The following is a 20,560-nucleotide window of genomic DNA, read 5'->3' on the forward strand; positions in this document are numbered from 1 at the left end:
TCAAAAGACAGATCTTAGACAGCGAAGGAGGACAGCATGGGAGTACCTCTGACAGGAGCTTTGTAAAAAGGTGTATCAGCTTCGGCTCCTATTTCCATTTGAGCCACCTGAACAGCTCCGTTCCCTGTTGTTCCTCGTCTCCTGAAGGCTGAATCTTCAGTGCTTCGCTGCTGCGGGGGGGCTACCCACCCATCACAGAGATCTTCCAGTCTGTCTGTAGGCATCACCGCAGAGACATACAGTCTTGTCTCACTTTGACGGCTGCTTTTGTAACAGTTAAAGACAACTCTGGCTTGTTTTTGAATTGCAGTGCAATACTAGAGTGATGGACACAAAGAAATGGCATCAGCTTGGCAAGCTCTGCTCGACAGCTGGTTCGCAGGACTTCAGAACAGACTGCAATGTTGTTTTGGAGTGCTTCCCTTTAGCTGCTAAACTGAGGCATGAAAAGGAGAAGGACTGTATAAACACTGTGAAAAATGATAGCAGGAAGAGCTTCTGTTAGTCAGTGATTTTGACACTTAAAGTTTTGTTTTCAGGCAACTGGATTAAGACACCTTTCTCTTCTTTTCTATCTTTAGGAAAATAAAGATGTTCCTTCCTATGCGTGGGTGGCCCAAGACTGGAACATCATTTTGTTCCAGAAGACGAAGATGTCAACAGTTGCAAACTTTTCTGCCTTTGTTTATTATTGTTATTTTTGATCTAAAAAGTTTTTATGAATGGAACAAACAAATCCAAAGCTTCTTTGGTATAATGCATGCACACAACTTGTAATTTATCTCCTGATATTTTTTGTATGTGTTCTTGAATTTTTTTCTCCAATATGAATGTAAAAGAAATTGCACATATCACATAAGCAGACCTTTCTCTTTGGTTTTTAAGCTTGTAATGTTCTTAGTTAGATTTGCATGCCTTGACTCGTTGGGAAGATTCGTTGCTGGCAGAGAGATGAGGTCTGGACAGTTGGCAGGTCAGAATGTTTATTAATGTGATTGCTTTGTGCAGAAAAAGTTTGGCTCCATGGTAGAGAAGATCCCCTCTGAAATGTACGTGGAGACTAGAAAATTAATTATTAAGGAGGATGTTACAAAAACATACATCAATACTGTTCAATATGTGGTTGGAAGGTAATTGAAAAAAATTATGTAGACTCTGACTTAAAAGGAGAGGGAGTCTCATGAACGCACGCTATAATTCCTGACAGCACCGTCTGGCTGCTGAACCTGTCACGCTCCAAAGTAGCACTGGAAAAAGGCCAAGCCCAGTCTGTAAGGCACGGTTTAAGCATGATGGAGACTGACAGGGTACTTTGGTTGGTTTTCACTTCTTTCCTATGTTACTTGTACTTCAGCTGTAGGAGGGCATGTTTCACTGAAGCATTTCAATCCCTCGTTCTATTCAGAAAGTATTTAATATGCTCATAACTTTATACCCCATTAAACCCTGCACATGAGCATCTTCCAGAAAGGTGCATAAGAGAGCTGATCACTCTGTTCATTTTCATGCATTAATTACAGAGCTGCCTACAGCTGCTTAAATTTCACCACCACTCACAATCCCTTTAACCATATTATAGTTGTGGAGTGGGTTGTTTTGGTTGTTTGGTTTTTGTTTTTTGTTTTTTGTTTTTGTTTTTTACAAAACTATCTGATATTAAACACACATTTCTTGATTGAAATAAATATTGAAGAAGATTTATGTAAACCAGACCAGGATAAAAATTCAATCCAATACTTTCTCTCCCAGATAAATGTAGAACTGAATCTATATTAATCTCAAATACAAATGGAAAGGTGATACTAATTTTGGTTACTTTGGTTGCATTGTTATTTGGCTGGGTTTGACCAATTCTTCCTTTGTTTGTTTGTTTGTTTGTTTGTTTGTTTGTTTCTTTCTTTCTTTCTTTCTTTTCTTTCTTTCTTTTTAACCTCAAAGCACTGATAAAGATTTCCTAAATCTAATCTAAACTTGAATGGATTTCTGAGAGCCACCCAGGGAATTCTGGCAGTCTTTTCCACCTCCAAGGAACTGAAAACTGAAGATTTTATCTTATGAGAAAATGAAGCAGTTCCAGAAGACTGAGGCATACCTTTTCCCAAGAGCCTCATAGTTGCTTCAATGCACTTCAGTACATGCAATCTATACAGGCCGTTGCGTGTGAACTAGCAGAAGTCTGATCTTAACTTTCTCTCTGCTGGACACCTCTTTTTGTGGAGCAGGTAGAGAGACACAGGGAGGCTACTCTTGCTCTATCATACCGATTTCACATTAGTGGTATAGTAGTATAGAATATTAGTATTTCAAACTCTCTCAAACATAAAACATCTTTACAATCTTTCCAGAAAATCATCTTTCCCCAGTCTTGACTGCCATCTGCTATTTCAACTCGAGACTCAGGAAAGAAGCGGATTTTCTGCACAGTCATTCTGTTTTGCATTTCAGCTGGCTTGGGTTTACCATGATTACTTGAAAAAATTCTAAATAGCCCTATGAGAATCTAGGAAATACTTATAGGAAGCATCTTTCTAAGTGTGCAAGACATTATGTGCAGAAAAAGACCAGCTAATAGCCAGCAATTTGACATACTGTTCTGATTTTGTTAGCTTTACCACTGTTTCTCACAGGATGGTGGCTTCGAAAAAATGACCACAGAAAACAGTAGTAATACCTATTACCGGAAATAAAGTCTGGAGGTGTATCTCTTGCTCACTTATCTTTGGCATATTTAGGATTCAGGGTTTCTTTAACTGATTGAACCTGGGCAAGGAACACTTATCCATGTGCATGCAGTACATTCACTCCCATATAATTATGTTCTGTTAATGCTATGAAATTGTTTTCTTTCATTTTTACATAGTCTCCAGACCTGCAGACATTCAAGCACATGAATAACAGACTCCTAACTTCAATCAGATTACAACTGGGAATAAGGTACTTAGGCATGTGCAGCATCTGGTTGCAGAATTAAGATCATTCATCTCTTGGGTCTTCTTAGGCAATTATAGTATGAGATATGTGCACATGGACTAGAGGATTCACGCAATGTGGGCTTCTTTACCTCAGATGAGCAAAAAAGTTTTTAGAAATCAAAGGGCAATCCAGATAGCTAATCCAGCAGCTCCTGTAGTAAGTACATCAGCTCCAAACAATCACCCTATTCACCCACTGTGGCATTTAGAAGTGGAAATACTGTGAGTATATGGAGTTCATTAACCAGTTCAAGCCAAAAGGAAGTGTGGGCCTATGTGTTTCATCAAAATTAAGGATATTATTTTGAATCACTCTAAAAAACCATGACATCTGATGTCTGAAAGAGGACAGCATCTTGCAAGATTGCTATTCACCTAGCTTTACCCAACTATCTTGAAAAGAAGTTCATGATTTCTTTGGTGTCTACAAGTTTCATTAACAAGTATGTAGTCTCAAAACAGCGCATGATGTTAACAACCTTAGTGTACTATGTTGCATTTTAACCTAAATTCCTCACAAATTGTCTCATGTATTTTTCTACATCATAGGATGTGTGTATTTCCAGCAGTAAAAGTATTTTTCAGTATTTTGCTGAAATAGATTAACAATCTATTTTCTTAACAGATTAAAAGCTGTTCAATTTATATTAACATTTAAACATCATAAATATTGGATATTCACACTCCTTGGAACAGAATTTACTTTCCAAGCATTTTTCTTGATTTGATGGGCCTACTCATGGTGCAAGTGATTTCAAAGGAGGAAGGCCGTAAAGATTTAACACTTTTAATACATATGGCTTCAAAGGATAACTTCTGAAACTTTTCTTGGGAAAATATGTTATTATTGATACTGACCTGCCTATGAGCAGCCCATCCTACTGAACATGTTACTTATTCAGATGCAGATTTATTTCCAAATTCCTAATCCTTAATGATTTTCTTTTTCGGTCCGAAATCAATGTCAATATCACATAATGGATTTAAAAAAACATTGTGAGCTGTATTAGAAGAGCTAATGAACTGAACTTAATATGCTAAAATAATGTAAAAAGAAGAAATAAGAGAGTTTTCTGAATGTTTCTGAAAGTTGTTTTTAGTATATAGTCATTAATGTGTTAAGACGTACAAAAATGCATTAAAGGATCAGGAATATTTTCCTGCAGGTACTTAGAACCTAATAAATAATGAATGTGATGATTAACTACATGGGCAGAAGTACAGAGCATTACCAAGAAAAAAAAAATGCATAAAATCTGGCCTTTGAATGGGGGTGCACCATTGTTTTTAATATACAAAAACACTTGAACATACTCAGTTGTGTGTGAAGAGAAAACAAAAGAAGTAAGCACGCTTGAATTAACATTGTATTTTCAAATGAAAGAGATTTAAATACCGCCAAGAGCAGTGAGGGCATGTGGAGTCGGGTGGAAGGGCAGCAGAGCCAGGTGAGCAGAGCACCGTGACGCCATTCAGTGCTGCTTGAGTAGCCACAGAGGTTTGTGCAGGTCTAGAGAGCTGAAGTAAGACCACCACCAGGGCTTCTCCCTGCCCGGCGGTGACCCACTTCGAGCCTCGGGCTGCCCGTGTTGGGCGTGAGGGTCAAAAAGTTCCAGCGGGTCGTATGGGTCATACATGTCTTCCATTGACCGGCGGAGGAGCTTGTTGGGCCAAGCCTCAACAGGTCGCAACACAAAGTCAACTCGCCCAGCCCGTTTCATCTTGGCAGGAAGAGTGACCCTCTTCATCACCCGGCTGTATCCCGCTGCCTGGGCACTGATTATGTATGTCCCCGGAGGCAGGAGTCGCCAGTAGTCTCCATCAGCAGCTTGGGAAAGGTAAAGGCACAACAAAACTTAGCTTAGTTTTTAGTTTTGCATCCTTTATAGTTACATACTCACATACACGCGCACGCACAGATAGCACAAGCATTTAGGGGGCAGGTTTTGAAAGGATCTCAGATTTTGATTCAGATTTTGAAAAAAGTTCAGATGCAAACTCTTGAATGACAAATAGAGACTCCACCTGTGAGAACCTGGCCTTTAGGAGCTAATGGAGTAAAATGCACATACAAAATGTCAGTAACTGCTGTGTCTGTATCACAGGGAAGGGAAGCTTTCCTTCATGCTGCTTTCCCAGGGGTAGAAGGAATAACTCCAAAGAAATCAAATGAACTTAAAGCTATGTGAAACTTAAGAAATTGAAAGCAGAATCCAGGCTGCAATATATATCTATATGTATATATAGCATGTCTAAGGAGCTAAGAAATCCCTGCTTTTATTATATTACATTCAATTACTGTGCAGACATTATAGCACGTAAGACTATGGAGTCAGGGCTGCAGCTGGTATAAATTGCCATTAGTGTAAAATGGGTGTAAATTTCCTCCAGCTGAAGGTTAAAGCCTGCAGGAAAAAATAGGGAGTTTTAAAACAGAATATTTATTCTTCATTTTATATTTCCTTTATTTTGAATGGTAAGTTTCTCAACTCAGTTAATACTGCATTAATGCTATTTTCTCATGGAAGTCCTCAGTCTTTTTTAACACTGAAATTAAAAGACACTTTAATCATATGACATTCTTAACCCCACCTAACTCAAGAACAAATACTCCTTTTTCCTTCAATGTAAACACATTTTTTATTTAATTCTTAATTCTTTAAAGGTCCACTGCCAATGGAAAGTCATTGTCTGGGAAGAAGTTTGGAAAAAACCCTAATTCATGCCAGAGTCTCCCACCAGCCTCAAGAATCTGCATCATCTCCAGTATTGTATCCCCTCTAATGTTAGTTTTTTGAAAGCTGGAAAGCATCCACTACATTATAAACCATTCTGGCTTTCCGAATTGATTCAACAACTATCATTAGAGCAAAATGTTACCATTCATGTCTTCTATTTTGAACTCCTATGGCCTACCCTGTTCTCACTGAAATCAATAATAAAATGAGAGCATTGATTTCAATGAGAGCCTAAAAGCTCAGAACTTTATGACTGTGAAAATTAACAGTTGCATATGCCTCAATACATGTTTACCAGCTGGCAACAGGTATAAAGTGAACATAATTCTATGTTCTAGGTTTTTGCATTTGATATAACTATTGTTCAAAAATCGCATATATTTATGCTTTTCTACATGAACAAAAAATGTTGCCTGCCCTTCAATCACTGCAGTTATTCCTGTTGTTAAAGTCAGTGTGGACCCCACTCTAATGTCTACAACTCATGCTCACAATATTTCAACTAACTTATTCTACCAGGGCTCCACACCTCCACATGCTGAGTTACAGCCCCTGAGCAGGGCTATTGCCCTACTCCCCCAAACATGACACATAAGGGTGGATTCGTGAATGTCATTGAAGACACATTGGTTTTGATGGACAGCAGACAGTTCCAGGTGGAAGTTTTAACAGCAAGGACTGCGTCATCCCAGAGACACAACATCCCAGAGACTCAACAGCCAGTTTGACGTGCCTTCTCCTGTTATTCTAGAAACGAACCCACAGCTGAGCCTTCAATTCTCTGTTAAGGTGCCATTTTTATCAAATACGACAAGGCTTTTGCAGGTTAAGCTCTCAGTGCTTTCACCCTGCCCCAGGAAAACACTCAAACTGAAAATGTTACCTGTGGTGACATCATGCTGGATGCCCCTGACTGAAATACGAGCATTTCTTATTGGGTTGCCAAACTTATCAGATACAATTCCTTTTATCCCCCGATGAACCTGGCAAAGCAAAGCAAAGTTAGATGGGAGTCATTTATTACAGTACCACCTCCTCATCTTCTACAAGGAAAGCCCTGTAGAGAGGAAACAACTTTCAGGAGGTTCAACCCATTATAGAGGCTCTTGGGCACTAACGCCCCGTTATGTCACATCCTCTGTTTTGGGAGCTCCAAGGGGGCTGAGGGGAAGGGATAACGGAACAAGAGCTTTCTTGGGCTAGATGTGTGGCTCTGCATTGAGCATCCCTTCTCTGCACAGACCACTGGCACCTCATGATCTGACCGCAGTATTTAAAAACTGTTTCTGAATGTCTGCCCTAGACCCAGAACCACAAAGAAATGACAAGTTAAGGCTTTAAAAAACAATCTGATGCTCTATACACAATGAGAAGGCATCACTGATACTATGAGTGAAGTTAATTCTGCATGAAGCAATGGCCCTTTAATCTATTCAAAGTGCAGCACTAAAAGATGTGTGAAATAAATCAGAATCAAGCAGAATTATTAGCTTTCAGACAGTACCACTTATCAAACAATACACTGCCATCCTGGCAGTAGAATCAATTAATGCGGGTTGTATAAGGAAACCAGGTCTTTAGTATTAGTTGAAATATATAGTTTTCATTTTCTTTCACTGCATCTAAAAGGATCCCAAACTGTTTAGAGATAAAGAATCAAAACTGAACAACTGTCCTGTGACAGACAGTTACTAATTTAAAGTAGAGGAGAAGCGTAAGAATAAAATAAGAATAAGATGGATACTTCTATATTAGTATTATTTAATGTACAATCTTTAACACCATATTTGTTAATAATTCTCAAATACACTAATGCACATTAATAAATATATAATATTTATAAAATCCTTAATTTGTTAATATTTTTATTTAATATCAATGAATAGGAATACATGAGGGAATTCTTTAGCTACTTGGGACTCATCATTGCTCTGCTGCCTACACTTCACTGTATGCCAGAATGTCATGATAGCAGTGTGTATAATATACTTTTTCCCTTCTCTACAAGCACAGAACCCAGCTGCTTGAGCTGATGAGAAACGTGCTTGGTGACAAACTAAAGAGTGGTGTGAATTCTGTCATGCAAGGAGGTGCACAAGCAGCTCGCTATATTTGAAGTTCAATAAAACAAAACAAAACAAAACAGAACAGGAAAAAATCCAAGTATTTAAACATTAAACGTCTTAAGGTTCTTTTTTTGCAACCTTCTGAAATGAAAACATTTTCTATTGGAAACTCTATATGACCTTTTTAAATGAAAAGTAATTCCATTTCAGTTTTTCCCCTGAACTGCTATGATCAACTTGAGCTGTTCTTTACTTCACTTCCACCCACCCTTCTTTCTCTTCTTCCCATTTTTCCTTCCCTCTTATCCTTTGTCACAAAAGAAGAATAGAAAAAAGAACAAAGCATCAAAACAATGGAAAAAATATATTTGCTTTTCTGTTGGAATATAGAGATGTTTAAAAATAAACATTAAAATATCCAACTTTACAGTAATTCTTAATACAAAGCTGGAAAAAAAAATCTAGTCTAGTCTGGTGACAGCAGTTTTTTATTTAAGGTGAGGCTGTGTTGTCACCGGTCTTGTTAAATAGCCATTCTGTACTGAGTGGAGCTATTCACTGGAGGGTTTAGGAACAACTCAGTATAACAACTTGAAAAATGTCCCTTAAGAACTATTATGATGAAGCACTGCAATTTGCTTTTCAGCATGGACTTGAGGATCTATCATATGGATAGTGGGTAAATCTGGTCAGAAGAGTCATCTCAGACCTAAATTTAATTTACGGTGTAGACATACTCAAAGTAGTATGACCTCATCCGACTTCAATAATAATTTTGCAATTACAACATGATGGGATAAAAATGACAAAATTGAAATTTCTTTAACAATGTTGATTTGTTTTGCTTTAGTAAATATACTATTTTTGATTTTGCCTCAAGTCTGTGCCACATAAGTTTGGGAGAGTGTTTTGATACCACTTCTGATGGGGAGAAGAGATCAGCATTTATGAAAATGAATTCTACTTCTGCGTGTTAAGCCAAGTAGATTTGTACACACACCAAACAGCCTGGTATATATCAGAATAAGAAAAGTTTGAATTGGTTATGGCAGACTTAATCCTTATCGGGAGTAATTCAGTCATCCTTATCTACAAAGTTGTTTTGCTTACTGTCCTGCATTTACTCAAAAAGCTTTTCCGGCATAGACTTCTACAGTATCTCACACTATAAAAATCTTTACATCTTGAAGACTTCAACTGCAATATATATGGATTTAACCCAGCTCCATTTGGATTCACTAAAACTCATTTTCATCAGACAGCTGTAAAATGAAATGAGTTTGGTGGTCTGTACTGTAGACTTTATTGAATGATAATACTTACCACAATAGCAAGAGGTTGCTTAGAAAGGCCATAAAAACACTCCTAACAATTTTAAATTACTGCGTACTCTATCAAAATAGGCATGACAGAAAGCTAATCTACTAATGGCTGAGAGAAAGATGAGCAACTTCTGTTTCTGTGTTCACTTACTTATTGTCAGTGAGGTACTTGTTTTTGCTGAGCTTAAACTTATTATTAAAAATTACTTTTAAATGGCTTGTTTCAATGCTCACAGACATACAGTTGTGCCTTTAGAAGATCAGGCTTCGTATCTTTTTTAACTACTTCCATCAAGAAATCAAGCTGAAAAGTGTGGAAAAAGCATTTCTAGCAAGATACTTAGAACGTCTCCATTTCAGCTGAAGCTAAATCTCCTGCTGCTGTGCAGTAGGTTTTGGGCCACAAACACAGCATATGGAAAGGAAAAAGTTCCAAGAAGCTCTCTGGAAAGTAGATCTTGTTGGTTTATTTTTCAAGAGAAAGGTTGATTCATATTTTTCTGAATATGTGGGTTTTCTCTAGCATTAAATTTTGGACAGTTGATTTATAATGTTGCACAACGTATTTACAGACAATTCCCTTTTTCACTGTTTTCAAGACCTTTACAGTCCTCAGTCTCCATCATTTCTGCAAGACAGGCAAAATATTATCTGTGTGCCCTGCTAGACAAACTGAGGCACTGCGGTCCTGAGTGGAGTGTGATGATTGAGTTGGTGCTATCTCGTTGATAACTAACTGGGGAAACAGTAAAGAAGTGAATATTGACAAAGAATGAAGAAGAAATCTGTAAGTGCAAAGGTCTGTAAAAGCAGAGCTGTACCATTTCCATGTAATTCAGAAGGGCATCTCTGTTTTCATGCCAGATTGTAAACAGTTCTTCCTCCAAAGGAAACTTTTCGCATCCTACTTCCACGGTAACTTCAAAGCAATTTGTGTGAAGGTAATTAAAATCTGCCATACCTACAGGTTTATAAAGAAAAAGGAGAGATCATGAACAAGCCATTTAACCCTTAACTGGAGCTTTGCTGTTGCAGTCAGCTGAATGTAATCCTTGTGGGTGTGGATATACATATTGTAAAGAGTGCGCATGGCCCACACATAAAAAGTATTCAGCAAATTCAGTATTCTACAACTTGTTTCAACTACAAATCAACTAATGACAATGACACTTCTTTCAGGCAAAAAAATAATTTAAAATTATTATTCACCTGACCAAGAAGTAGCGATAGAGAGATAAGGATTGGTTAATCATGGTAATTGGATAATCGGCTGTATCAGAGGTGATTGCCAAGGGTCACCAGCAAAGATATAACCTTTTGCCATTAGTATGTTCAAAACTGTTTCTGTACAAAAGACATCGGATATAATTTTCAGAAAAATGTAAGCCGAAGATATTTAAACCTAATTCTCACTCATGCCCCAAAGCTCTCTAAATGCCTAGTTTCAACATCATTATTTGGGGATCCAGCTGAGTCCTATTTGAAAACACAACTGAAGCACTGCTGAAAATTTTATGAACACTGATATTTCATCCATGCCAGTATTTCAGGAATCCTGAAGAAAACTAAATACTATTATTGAGGAAATCAAATTAGCAGCCTAAGCACAAATGAATGGGATGTTTGTCTCTGTTGTATTTTTTCCTGAAAAAGCGTTTATTTAACCTGCACTTGCAGAGTCTGCAGGATGGATTCAAATTCATGCTGCTAAGGAATGAGAGCATAGCATTAAGCATTTATTTCTACATTTCAGATTTTAAAACTAGAATGGTATTATATGCAATAACAAATTTGACCCTTGCATAACTTGTTAACTTTTCTCAAGTCATATCAGGGCTGAATACATCCCATGGTATCAGAATATAAATGTTACCAACATATGTTTTACTACTTAAATCCCTTGTAAGTTACTTTTTGCAGGGGTCTGACCTAAAGCAAACTGAAATGAATAAAATTATTTCTTTCAAACCCTTGTGTCTCATAAAGGTCATATAGAGGTTTTACCTCACTTGATATGATGGTAAAGTGGTTTTACCTCCAGTGAAGCTGTACCACTCAGCACCATTTATAATACCTCCGCGTTTTACAAAATTTCCACCACAACGAAGTTCGGATCGGTCTGAGATGACTGGATGTGCATCTGCGTAGGCTTTAGCCAGTATTTTAAACATCTGTAACAAAAGGGTTTGAAATACATTTGCTTTTACAGACTGTAAACACTGTCATTGCTGCTAGTAACTATTGCTGTTGTGAGCCCAGACAATGAGCCATCTTGCATCCTCAAGGCCAATGGAGGGGGTGAACCTCCATGCAAGGATATTCTGCCAGGAAGTTTTCACTTGTCTTCTTCTCCAAGGTCCTTCTCTGCAATCCGACATATTTAGCCAGAGATAACACTAAATACCAGTGGATTTTGTGATGCTTGGCTTCAACCTATCATCTGGGGCAGGAGTAGAGGACTTGTTCGGTTGTGCTTCAAGTCCCAGGTTTTAAAGCTGAAATTAGCTCTCCCCATTATGTTTTAGCTCTTGCTATTTTTACCCTTTCAAAAATACCTACACCAGCCTCAGCCCAACCAGGTCTTTGCATTGGCCGCTGCTGTTTAAAATAGACAGTGTCAATTTGCTTTGCACTTATCACTCACACAGGACAACCTGCCAGTTTGATCTCAATGACAGTTGCTTCTTTGTAGGGCAGAAACCATTCCTAAAAAGCAAAGGATAGGATGTGGTGATGGAGGATGTCACCACTGATTTCCTAAGAGTGTTGATACTGATGAAGAGCAGAAGAGTCACCACCCAGAAAGAAAAAGTGACAGGTATATGTAGTGAAGACTGAAGAAACAGCAGTGATCTGCAGAAACCATTTCTTTGAATCAGGTTCCTACCGTTTTTCTCCAAAGTTTACTCCAACTTTGTACAGAAATCCCCCCTCTCCTTTTTGTTTATTTGAACCTCATCTAAAAAAGCTATAATTTCAGATTTCAACATTGAAATGACAGCAATTATCAGATGCTACTAGATCCTACTACTCAGCATGACAAGTTTCATTGCATATTGCTTAAGATAACGTGTGCAAGAAGTCGGGTGGCTAAAATCCTATTTTTGGAAGTGATCCTAAAACTTTGTCCTTGATGTTGTCATCAAGGATAAAGACCAAAATAACCAAGCACACAACTTTGATCTAATATTTACGAATGTTTCTAATAACCACAAAGCTGAGCCAATTATGGGATCAGGTGGGTGACCAAGAAAAGGTGGAAAGAGAGTGTTATGTAAGTGTAAAGACAATTTACCAAAATACTTCTGATGACCACACACTAAAAATCCTGACTTAATATAAACCACTTTTTCATCTCAAGTTTCTATGTGTCTAAGTATTGCTCAGCCCAGACAATAAAGTCTCCTTCAAAGCTCTGCTGGAAAGAAATGGATGTTAATTAAATATGTTAAGAAGAACTTTTACTGCCAATAGTTTGGGGCCAGGCCCAATACCTTTAATTTCTACAGGAATTTGGGTTCTAGTTCTAAACCTTCTGTGGAAGATATTTGCTAAAAGTTTAGAAGATGCCTATGTGACTAAGGAGTTCCTCACCTTTCCCAAAGACATCTGCAGATGTTTTACCTTCAGTGACCAAGTCTTTCTTCTCTTGTTTCACACCAAGAGGCATAAGGCTTTTGCCTGGCCACTAGTGCAAGTGAACGAAGATGGGTGGTAGTGAGAAGACAAAGTGAGAAATCCAAAATCAAGTGAACTTGATTTTAAAAAAAAAGTTAAACTTTTTGTAAAAAAAGGTTAAAATGTGCTCAGATAGAAATACATTTATTATCACCTAGCAGCTAATATATGTCTAGTCACGGACCTCAGAAAAACTTAGATATTTAGGTGTAATACAGTGGAACACAGAGGGAAAAAACACAGAGGAATCCTTGTGGCTTTGGAAGCGTGATGCTTCATCTGGTAAAACGGGGCCAGTGCCGTTACCCTGGCCAGCACTTTTACCCACTGTCCGTCACAGGTTGGGTTTTTCAGGGGGAGGGCAGGGAGTGTTTCCATTCACCGAAGGGAGTGAACTTGACTTCATGTGCACCTTTCTGCTCCCATGAACACTGGCATCAATGCAGCTTCTTGTGTAACGCAAAGCAACAAGAGCCCGCTAAAAACATCCATCCCCACGAAAGCCGAAAAATGGGAAAGTTCTGGATTAGGTGAGCTGAACAAGATGCAAGAACGTGACTGTAAGGACATGGTCCAGCTTTGAGACTGCTTGGTCTCAGCAGGTACCAGGCCATACTGTGATGCAGGCTAAAGAGGCTTGAAATCTGCAGTGTCTTGGAGCGGTTGCCAAGCGGATCCTCATGCTACCGCACATATACCATGAGGGACACAGGGAGGTGTCAGCACCCAGATGCATTTTCAAACAGGGCAACCTGGTTTGAATGTACTTTGCAGAATTTGACTTTTTAATTTCTGGCCATTATCTGCACTGCAGCATTTCACCCTGGGCTGCAACCAAGGGTGCAAATTTACCTCGTTTCCCCTTGCATGGCAAATTCGACAGGTCAGCAGTCAGAACAAGGGTTATGGCTAACGTATGGCAGCTAATACAAGCTGCTATATTTCAGGATGCAGGTTCCCTGGCAGCAGCAGCTGCAGATGACATTACTTAAATGCAGGTCACTTCACAGGTACAAGTTTTATAACTTTCTGGGCAAAATTTAAAGTGATATTGGTAGCGTTGTTAAGGTTCCTATGCTGACTCATCTGAAAAATTGGTTTTAATTGAGGACATCCCCAGCCCTCCCCTGTATGTTTCAACCTTCCAAGTTTGTAGCTATCTTCCCAGGCTTTGCAGCCACTGCCTATGCAGCAGCCACCTGTGTCTTACACTGTTGCAAACCAGGCATGCCATTAGGTTTTACCCAGCTGTGCACTGCATTGTGTTGGAGCACTTTGTACGTGTGACTGCATCGTTTCACTAAAAACTCACGTGCTGTCCCTGACTGGAGATGATGGGGAGGGACTGCTGTCCTTCCATCCCACAGGTGAACTGCTTGATAAGGCACACATGGCCATATTCCTCCACCATCTATGCATAAATCAGGATACTCCTAGCCCAAGTGATGGGATATAGGTGCACAGGTTTGTGATTTCCCCTCGTCCTCACCAAGAGCTTCTGTAGCTTTCATTACCACCCACCAGACATTTCTTACATGGGCTTTTTACTGTGCAGTGCCTGGTCTATTTTAGTGCTAAATCATCATCACACACGCGTAGTCAGTAGGTACTGTACAGCTCAGAAAAAATGGATTGATATAGAAAATGTTTAATAGTCATAAATATTTAAATAATTAATAAGTGCTGGTGAGAACTGTCATTTTAGAAGAAGTCAGCCCAGACATATGGTCAAAGATGAGGGATGCTTCAAGTCAAAGATCAACTTCTGACTATTTTCAGCTGCTGTTCATTATATAATGAACCACTTTTTCTTAAGAGACCAGGGACATTTTTAACATACGCTAGAAGGCTGAAAAGCTAGCTGTGCTCCTAGTGGGCATGTCGGCAATGAATACTAGATTGAGGAAACCAAAGGGAAATAGGAAAGATGGCAAAAAATTTCACAGAAGATTTACAATGAGTCCCAAATGGGGAACTTTCCAGGGACAGAGAGGGAAAAACCATTCCCGTTCATCTGACCTGGAATAAATGTTACAAGGCTGCCACCATATGGCAGCCAGCCTTTTTTTCCTACAGATTTCAACAGAAAATAACACTGCTGGTCAGGCTTGTTCCTTTTCTTCTGGAAATCAGTGGTTAAAATGTCATAGCCTTCACCCTTTAAATAGTAAAAGCCTGAGTTTTCCTAATCTGTGCCTTGTCAAATCATGTTTGGCCTCACAAAACATGGGTAAATCTTTACAGACCAAGCTGATAGTGTGTAAACGATCCTATATTTTAAAGCACATCAAATAAGTGTATAAATCATATTATATATGTATATATACATGCATTATATATATAAACATGTAATTTATTACATATTTAATACATACATGCGTACATATACACACATATATACAATCTAAATAAATCAAAGTTTATTACTTGTTAAAAGAAAAAGTTTCTATAGTTCCACACACAGAAACCATACTGATATGCTCACCCTGCAAAAATTAACATTACCTTCTCATCAGGTGTAGGGGAGAACATTTTTTCTTCCATAGGATGCCTTGAATAGTCATAAGGATAGGTCACAACTAGCTCACCCCCATGGAGGCTGGCAGAGAGCACGAATGGGATAGATCTCAACCACTTCATGACTGCTTTCGTCTCAGGGGCCACCTGAAATCCAGGAGAAAAAAAAAATGTGAGTAGTCATGCAGCTCCAAAGGGATTTGGTCCTGGGCAGGAGGAAGCCCAGCAGAGAAGGGCATGTGTCAGGCAGGAGAACCATGAGGTTCTTGGGCTCTTCCATCCCAAAGGTTAACGGGGAAGAGTTTCAGTTTGCTCCAGGGAACAGATGAGACACGGTGCTCACTGTGGAAAAACTGAAAAAGAAAAGAAAGAGAAACTTTGACAGAAGAATAACTTTTTATTACAGTGACATTTTCAGCAGTGCAAAGTGATGATGGCAGCATTTTAGACTTGAAATATCGTGGTGTTGTACCACTGCTTGCAAACCAAACTCCTTATCTAATTTCATTTCTGCATCAGCCAGATTGACTTTGGATGGATAAACTGGAATACAGGGATGAGTTTGTAATTCTCAGCACTTGTTGGAAATAGATTGTCTCATTTGCTATCCTTTGGTCCAGGTTCATCTGCGAATAAATGAAAACTAATGCATATAAAGCACAGCAATGACTGCAGTTTACCTGCAGTGAAATTCTGCAGATAAGTTACAATATTTGTTTTTCGGATAGTCCATGGTCAGTAACAGCTGCCAAGGGGGTGGGCACCCGGCTCCCAAAGATGCTCAGGCACCTATCCCCCCCCGACATGCAGGAGGCTCCTTCATCTCCCTTTTCTGAGGAGTAATTTCACGGACCTGCTCCAGTGTTAGTTAATTCTTAGGGGTAACAGTGTCATCTGGTGGCCAGTCCCTGCAAGCCCAGACACACGCCGGTACCCTTGGAGGAGGTGAGGCTCCTTTCCTTGAAGCTTGTGAAGTTACCAGGAGAAAACTGGGTGAGGGCAGAGGCTGCTAATCTGAACTCTGCTTTGCACAAGTGCAGCTGTGCAGGTTTTAAAAAAAATGAACGAGCTTTGTTATGATGGACTTAGTCCAGCATCTGCATAGTGCTGCTAACATTGCATATCACCCTTTGCTTTGATTCCATCAGCCGTTAGAAAATCATCCAGCCAGGATCCCAGAGTGCTAATAACTAGTAACAGTGAATCAAGTCAGCAATGTGCAGGAAAAAACACAAAACAAACAAACAAAAACCTAAAGACCTATACATTAGGGTTGCAATAGTAGTAACTCCTGTTTTCTTCGGATTAGTCCCTATTCTGCTATTGGTAAATCACAGCTTTGGGGATGCAGCGGGTAGCACAAACTTAGATGCGGAGCAGAGAAAAACAGTGTGAAGCAAAGGTGCACCATGTACGTATTACAGCTCCCAGCAATGAAGTAGAAAGCCAAGGGCCTCAGGAAAAAGCCATGTCTAAATAGAGTTTTACCAGGAATGATTTAAGAAGACATCACCCTGCCCAGTCCTGACCTAGGCAGGAGGCTACCTCCCTTCAGATGCCATAGTTATTAACTGAGTTCTCCTAGATTTCAGGTTTCCTTAAAAAGCCATTCTGAAGTCGTTGAGCTGAGCTAGTGCCTCCAGCCACTGCAGCCGTGCTATTTGAAAAGGCTGTACCTTGTACTTGGGAAGAAATAGGAACCTGAGGGTTCCCAGTGTTGTAAGGTGAATCTTTACATCAGTAGTGTGTGGTTAGCATATGGACACAAGTCAGATTGTTCTACTTGTCCTCAGGAGAAACAGGCCAGGTCCAGTTTATCTGTCAACCTAGTGGTAGCCTATGAATCTCTGTGTTGCAACCCTTTCAACCTCATTATTATAAAGAGGCCGCTTAAATAGAAGATGAAATGTAACAGGTAAAGTCTGACCAACTCAGGAACACACAGAATGCACTTTGCACACCAGAAACCTAACCAAGGTTTTTTGTATAATTGGGAAGATTAGACAGAGCTTCCAGGAAGGACATGACCTGAAAAACATTTTTTAAAAGGCAGATAAAGGGCACTCTGAAAGGAAAGGACAAATGCTCTGCACTTTTTGCGGTCTCACACACCCACTTACACTACACAGAGGTTAGAGAAGAAAAGAGCCCACCAGGCTTCATGACAAGGAACCTGGCAGTGTCCGAAGAACGCTACCTGCAGCAGTCAAAGTATTTTCTTTTCTGGTCTTTGTACAATGCCCTAGGATGGTCTGATAATCACCTTTATCCCAGGGGAATTTGAGACTGAACCAGCCACTCTCAGCTGAACCCTGAAAGTACTTTGTTCATCTTTTGAGCCCATCTCTTCTGAAGAGCAGAAGACCTCAGGTGGCTTGTAAGGGGCTGCGAGCGGCACTGCCTGCCCCATGGGCCCCTGCCTGGGGGTTCACGGGGAGGCTGAGGAGCTGGCAACAAGCCTGCATCCTCCAAGCCCCGCAGCACCAGCACTCCCCAGGAGGGTGCTGCCCCAAACTCTCAGCAGCTCCCTGCCCTGCCTGCAGCTGCCCCAGCTCCCGCTGCCCAGCCAGAGAGGGCACGGCTGACGCCAGAATCAGCCCTGCTTTCAAACAGGAGTCTCGAGCCTCCATAAGAAGATTTTTAAGTTGCTTCTGCAATTCAGTGGGCAAGGGTGAAATGCACAGTTTTACGCAGAGAGCTCCTAAATTCCGTCCCTCCCCCTGATTAGCTAACTTGCTCACTAGCTACCTGCACAACCCACAAGACACCGCTGTGTCACAGGGCCAACGTCTTATTGAAGTGAATGTTGTGGAAAATCAGGAGTTTCAATGTCACTATTTTTATCCTAATAGCATTTCAGTGACATCATGTACAGTGATTAAGGCTTTGAAATGTGCACATCCTGGTTCAGCTCCACCACATGATATCAGATGCTATCTGTGTCACTCTGGCCTTTGACTATTCATAGACTTTTCCTTTCATGTGGGTTTTGTGGGTTTTGATTTTTTTTTTTCACCAGGGCTCTTGCTTTTTAGTCAGAGGAGATTCATTTTTAAAGTATCTATCTCACAAGAACAATTTGGGGCACAGTTAGAAAACAGCTAAATTATTTCTGCATAAGTACAGGGAATGGCCACTACCCTTTTTAAACCTGAATCTCATTTCTGTCAATTATACTGCAATTAGTCACTGTCTCAATGGCTTTCAAAAATTTCTTTTCTCCCTTTTAGAAGCAACCAGACTCATTTTCCTAATGACTATGCCAGCCTCCACTGGCACAGACTTCCAAATTCTGTTTGAATCAAGCCAATTTAACTGACTTCATTTCAGATGAAGCCTGAAGGCTCTCAGTCTGAGCCCTCAGACCACTTATTACAATAATTCATAATAGCGGGGAACAAAACACACTCTACAGCAAGGGTTATGGGGAGGCAGGAGCTTTCCTGAGTTTATGGGTTTGGCTGGGAGCTCGATTTCCATTTTCTGATCTTTATACAATGCCCTGCAATACTCAGATAATTACTTTAATAAGGCAGGTAATAAACACTATTAAGTAAATGAAAGCTGAGAGGCTGGTGTTGAAACATCCAATCTAATGCTTTTGCATGCACAAAGCCAACTACTGTAAGAGCCACGGGTTCATCTGCCTGACAAAATTGAAGCTCATTATGGGAGAGCTGATTTGGCTTCCTGTGATACCACCGGCAGAGGAGAGGGACTCGAGGCTGTGAGACCGCTTACTGCCAGGTTTCTGAACCACGTGAAACTGCAGTCGTCAAGGAGATTTTGTGGTGCCATCTAGGTCACAGGCAAATTGGTTCCCTCATTTGTTCTGCAAAGCACATAGCTTTAGAGATGCTTTGGGTGTTGTTTCAGTCAGGACCCACTGTGGGGTCAGGAGAACATCTAGAGGTTCCCTGAGGCTTGGAATCTTTGGACCATCACCTTATTTCAATTTCTTCTTCAAAAACAAGAAAAGGTTTGCAGGAGAAGGGATGTATTTATAACCCTGGGTCTTCACCCACTGAGGCAGAGCTCAGACAGAGGGTGGTTGTGTGCCAAGGCTTCCTGGTCCCTTGGCTGTGGTGACAGACACCCCGGGGTGACCAGCACGCTGCAGCTGGGGCAGAGCTGGCTGCAGGCAGTGGGGGTAACCGTGGGAGAAATGTTAGGCTGTCTCCATCCAGCCCTCTATAAACTGGTATGATGTTACACAGTGTCTAAGAAAGCTAAATATATGGTTGTAAAAATAACTTCTGCAAGTGGCTGCCTACCACTGACCATCCCAAAGACCATCAGAAGAACCAGGGCAGAGAGAGGACTCGGAAGAGGGAGTGGGGAGGTTAGAGCCAGAAAATCCAGAGAGTTACGGGGACTCTGGGCTGCACAGTGTGAGACAAGCTCACAGCTTGCACTGAGCACTCATACAAAGAGGGGTCAAAGCCGTGTTTGTCCTTCCTCAGTGGTGTTTGGGCCTTCAACCCTGCATCTCTGGAGACAGAGAGTGAGCACATGGCTGGAGGGAGGTCTCCATTCTTTCCTTCATACCTCAAAGTCTTCTGCGCAGCCACTACATCCAGTCCAAAAGGGCAAAAGCAGCTTTCCTGGATACCTCCATGGAAAACCAAAGACATTTTCAATGGCTTTTTTAGGTGTGCCAGGCACTTCTGTAGCCTGTCTGCACATAGCTCAGGGGACAATACAGCCCATGAAAATGCTCCCAGGAGACTGGCACCCTCACTACTGATTCTGCAAAGGGCCATGCAAAGAAAGGATTCTGTCTGGTGAGATGTTGCAGACACAATTTGAATCATCAGCCATATCTTTGTGGACAGGCTGGTGGCAGTGCTTGGTGGCTGAGCTATACAGCCTTGGCAAGAACTGAAGTAAGTGGCTGTGAGTTCATGTTCCTAAGCCAGGGAACATCTCTGTGTAAGCATCGCCCCCAGCAAAGCACATACATTGATGTGGGTCAAGAAGCCTGGCAGGTAACAGACTTGCAATTGCATGGAATGACCAACCTTGACAAGGTTGACAGCAAGACAACACTTTCTCTCAAATCAGGAACCCAGCGAGAAGCTGTGACCAAGAGACATGGGCTCTGCAAGAGGGTCTGAAATAGCACAGTGACTCCCAGTAAGCTAGAAACATATATATATTTATCATGACTGTTGTTTTATTATATATTTTTGATTTAGCATGTTCTTATGAGTAAACATTACTTTATGCTACAAAAGCTGGCAGGTTCCTGACTAACTGAATAATCT

At 40.4% G+C, this 20,560-nt stretch overlaps 1 protein-coding gene across 1 annotated transcript in view; it reads right to left on the minus strand.

The window, feature by feature from the left end:
- Positions 1-4,125: 4,125 nt before the first annotated feature.
- The window catches only part of CPZ (carboxypeptidase Z), a 36,826-nt gene continuing 20,391 nt past the window's right edge, over positions 4,126-20,560 (minus strand). The window contains exons 7-11 of the mRNA XM_075499677.1: positions 15,282-15,440; positions 11,134-11,269; positions 9,920-10,059; positions 6,594-6,693; positions 4,126-4,800 (exon numbers count right to left, since the gene is read on the minus strand). Of these exons, the coding sequence (XP_075355792.1) occupies positions 4,445-4,800; positions 6,594-6,693; positions 9,920-10,059; positions 11,134-11,269; positions 15,282-15,440 (891 nt within the window). The 3' untranslated portion in view covers positions 4,126-4,444. The remainder of the gene's footprint in view (positions 4,801-6,593; positions 6,694-9,919; positions 10,060-11,133; positions 11,270-15,281; positions 15,441-20,560) is intronic.

This window comes from Mycteria americana, chromosome 4, assembly GCF_035582795.1.
Source record: "Mycteria americana isolate JAX WOST 10 ecotype Jacksonville Zoo and Gardens chromosome 4, USCA_MyAme_1.0, whole genome shotgun sequence".
In the NCBI taxonomy this organism is placed as follows: Eukaryota; Metazoa; Chordata; class Aves; order Ciconiiformes; family Ciconiidae; genus Mycteria; species Mycteria americana.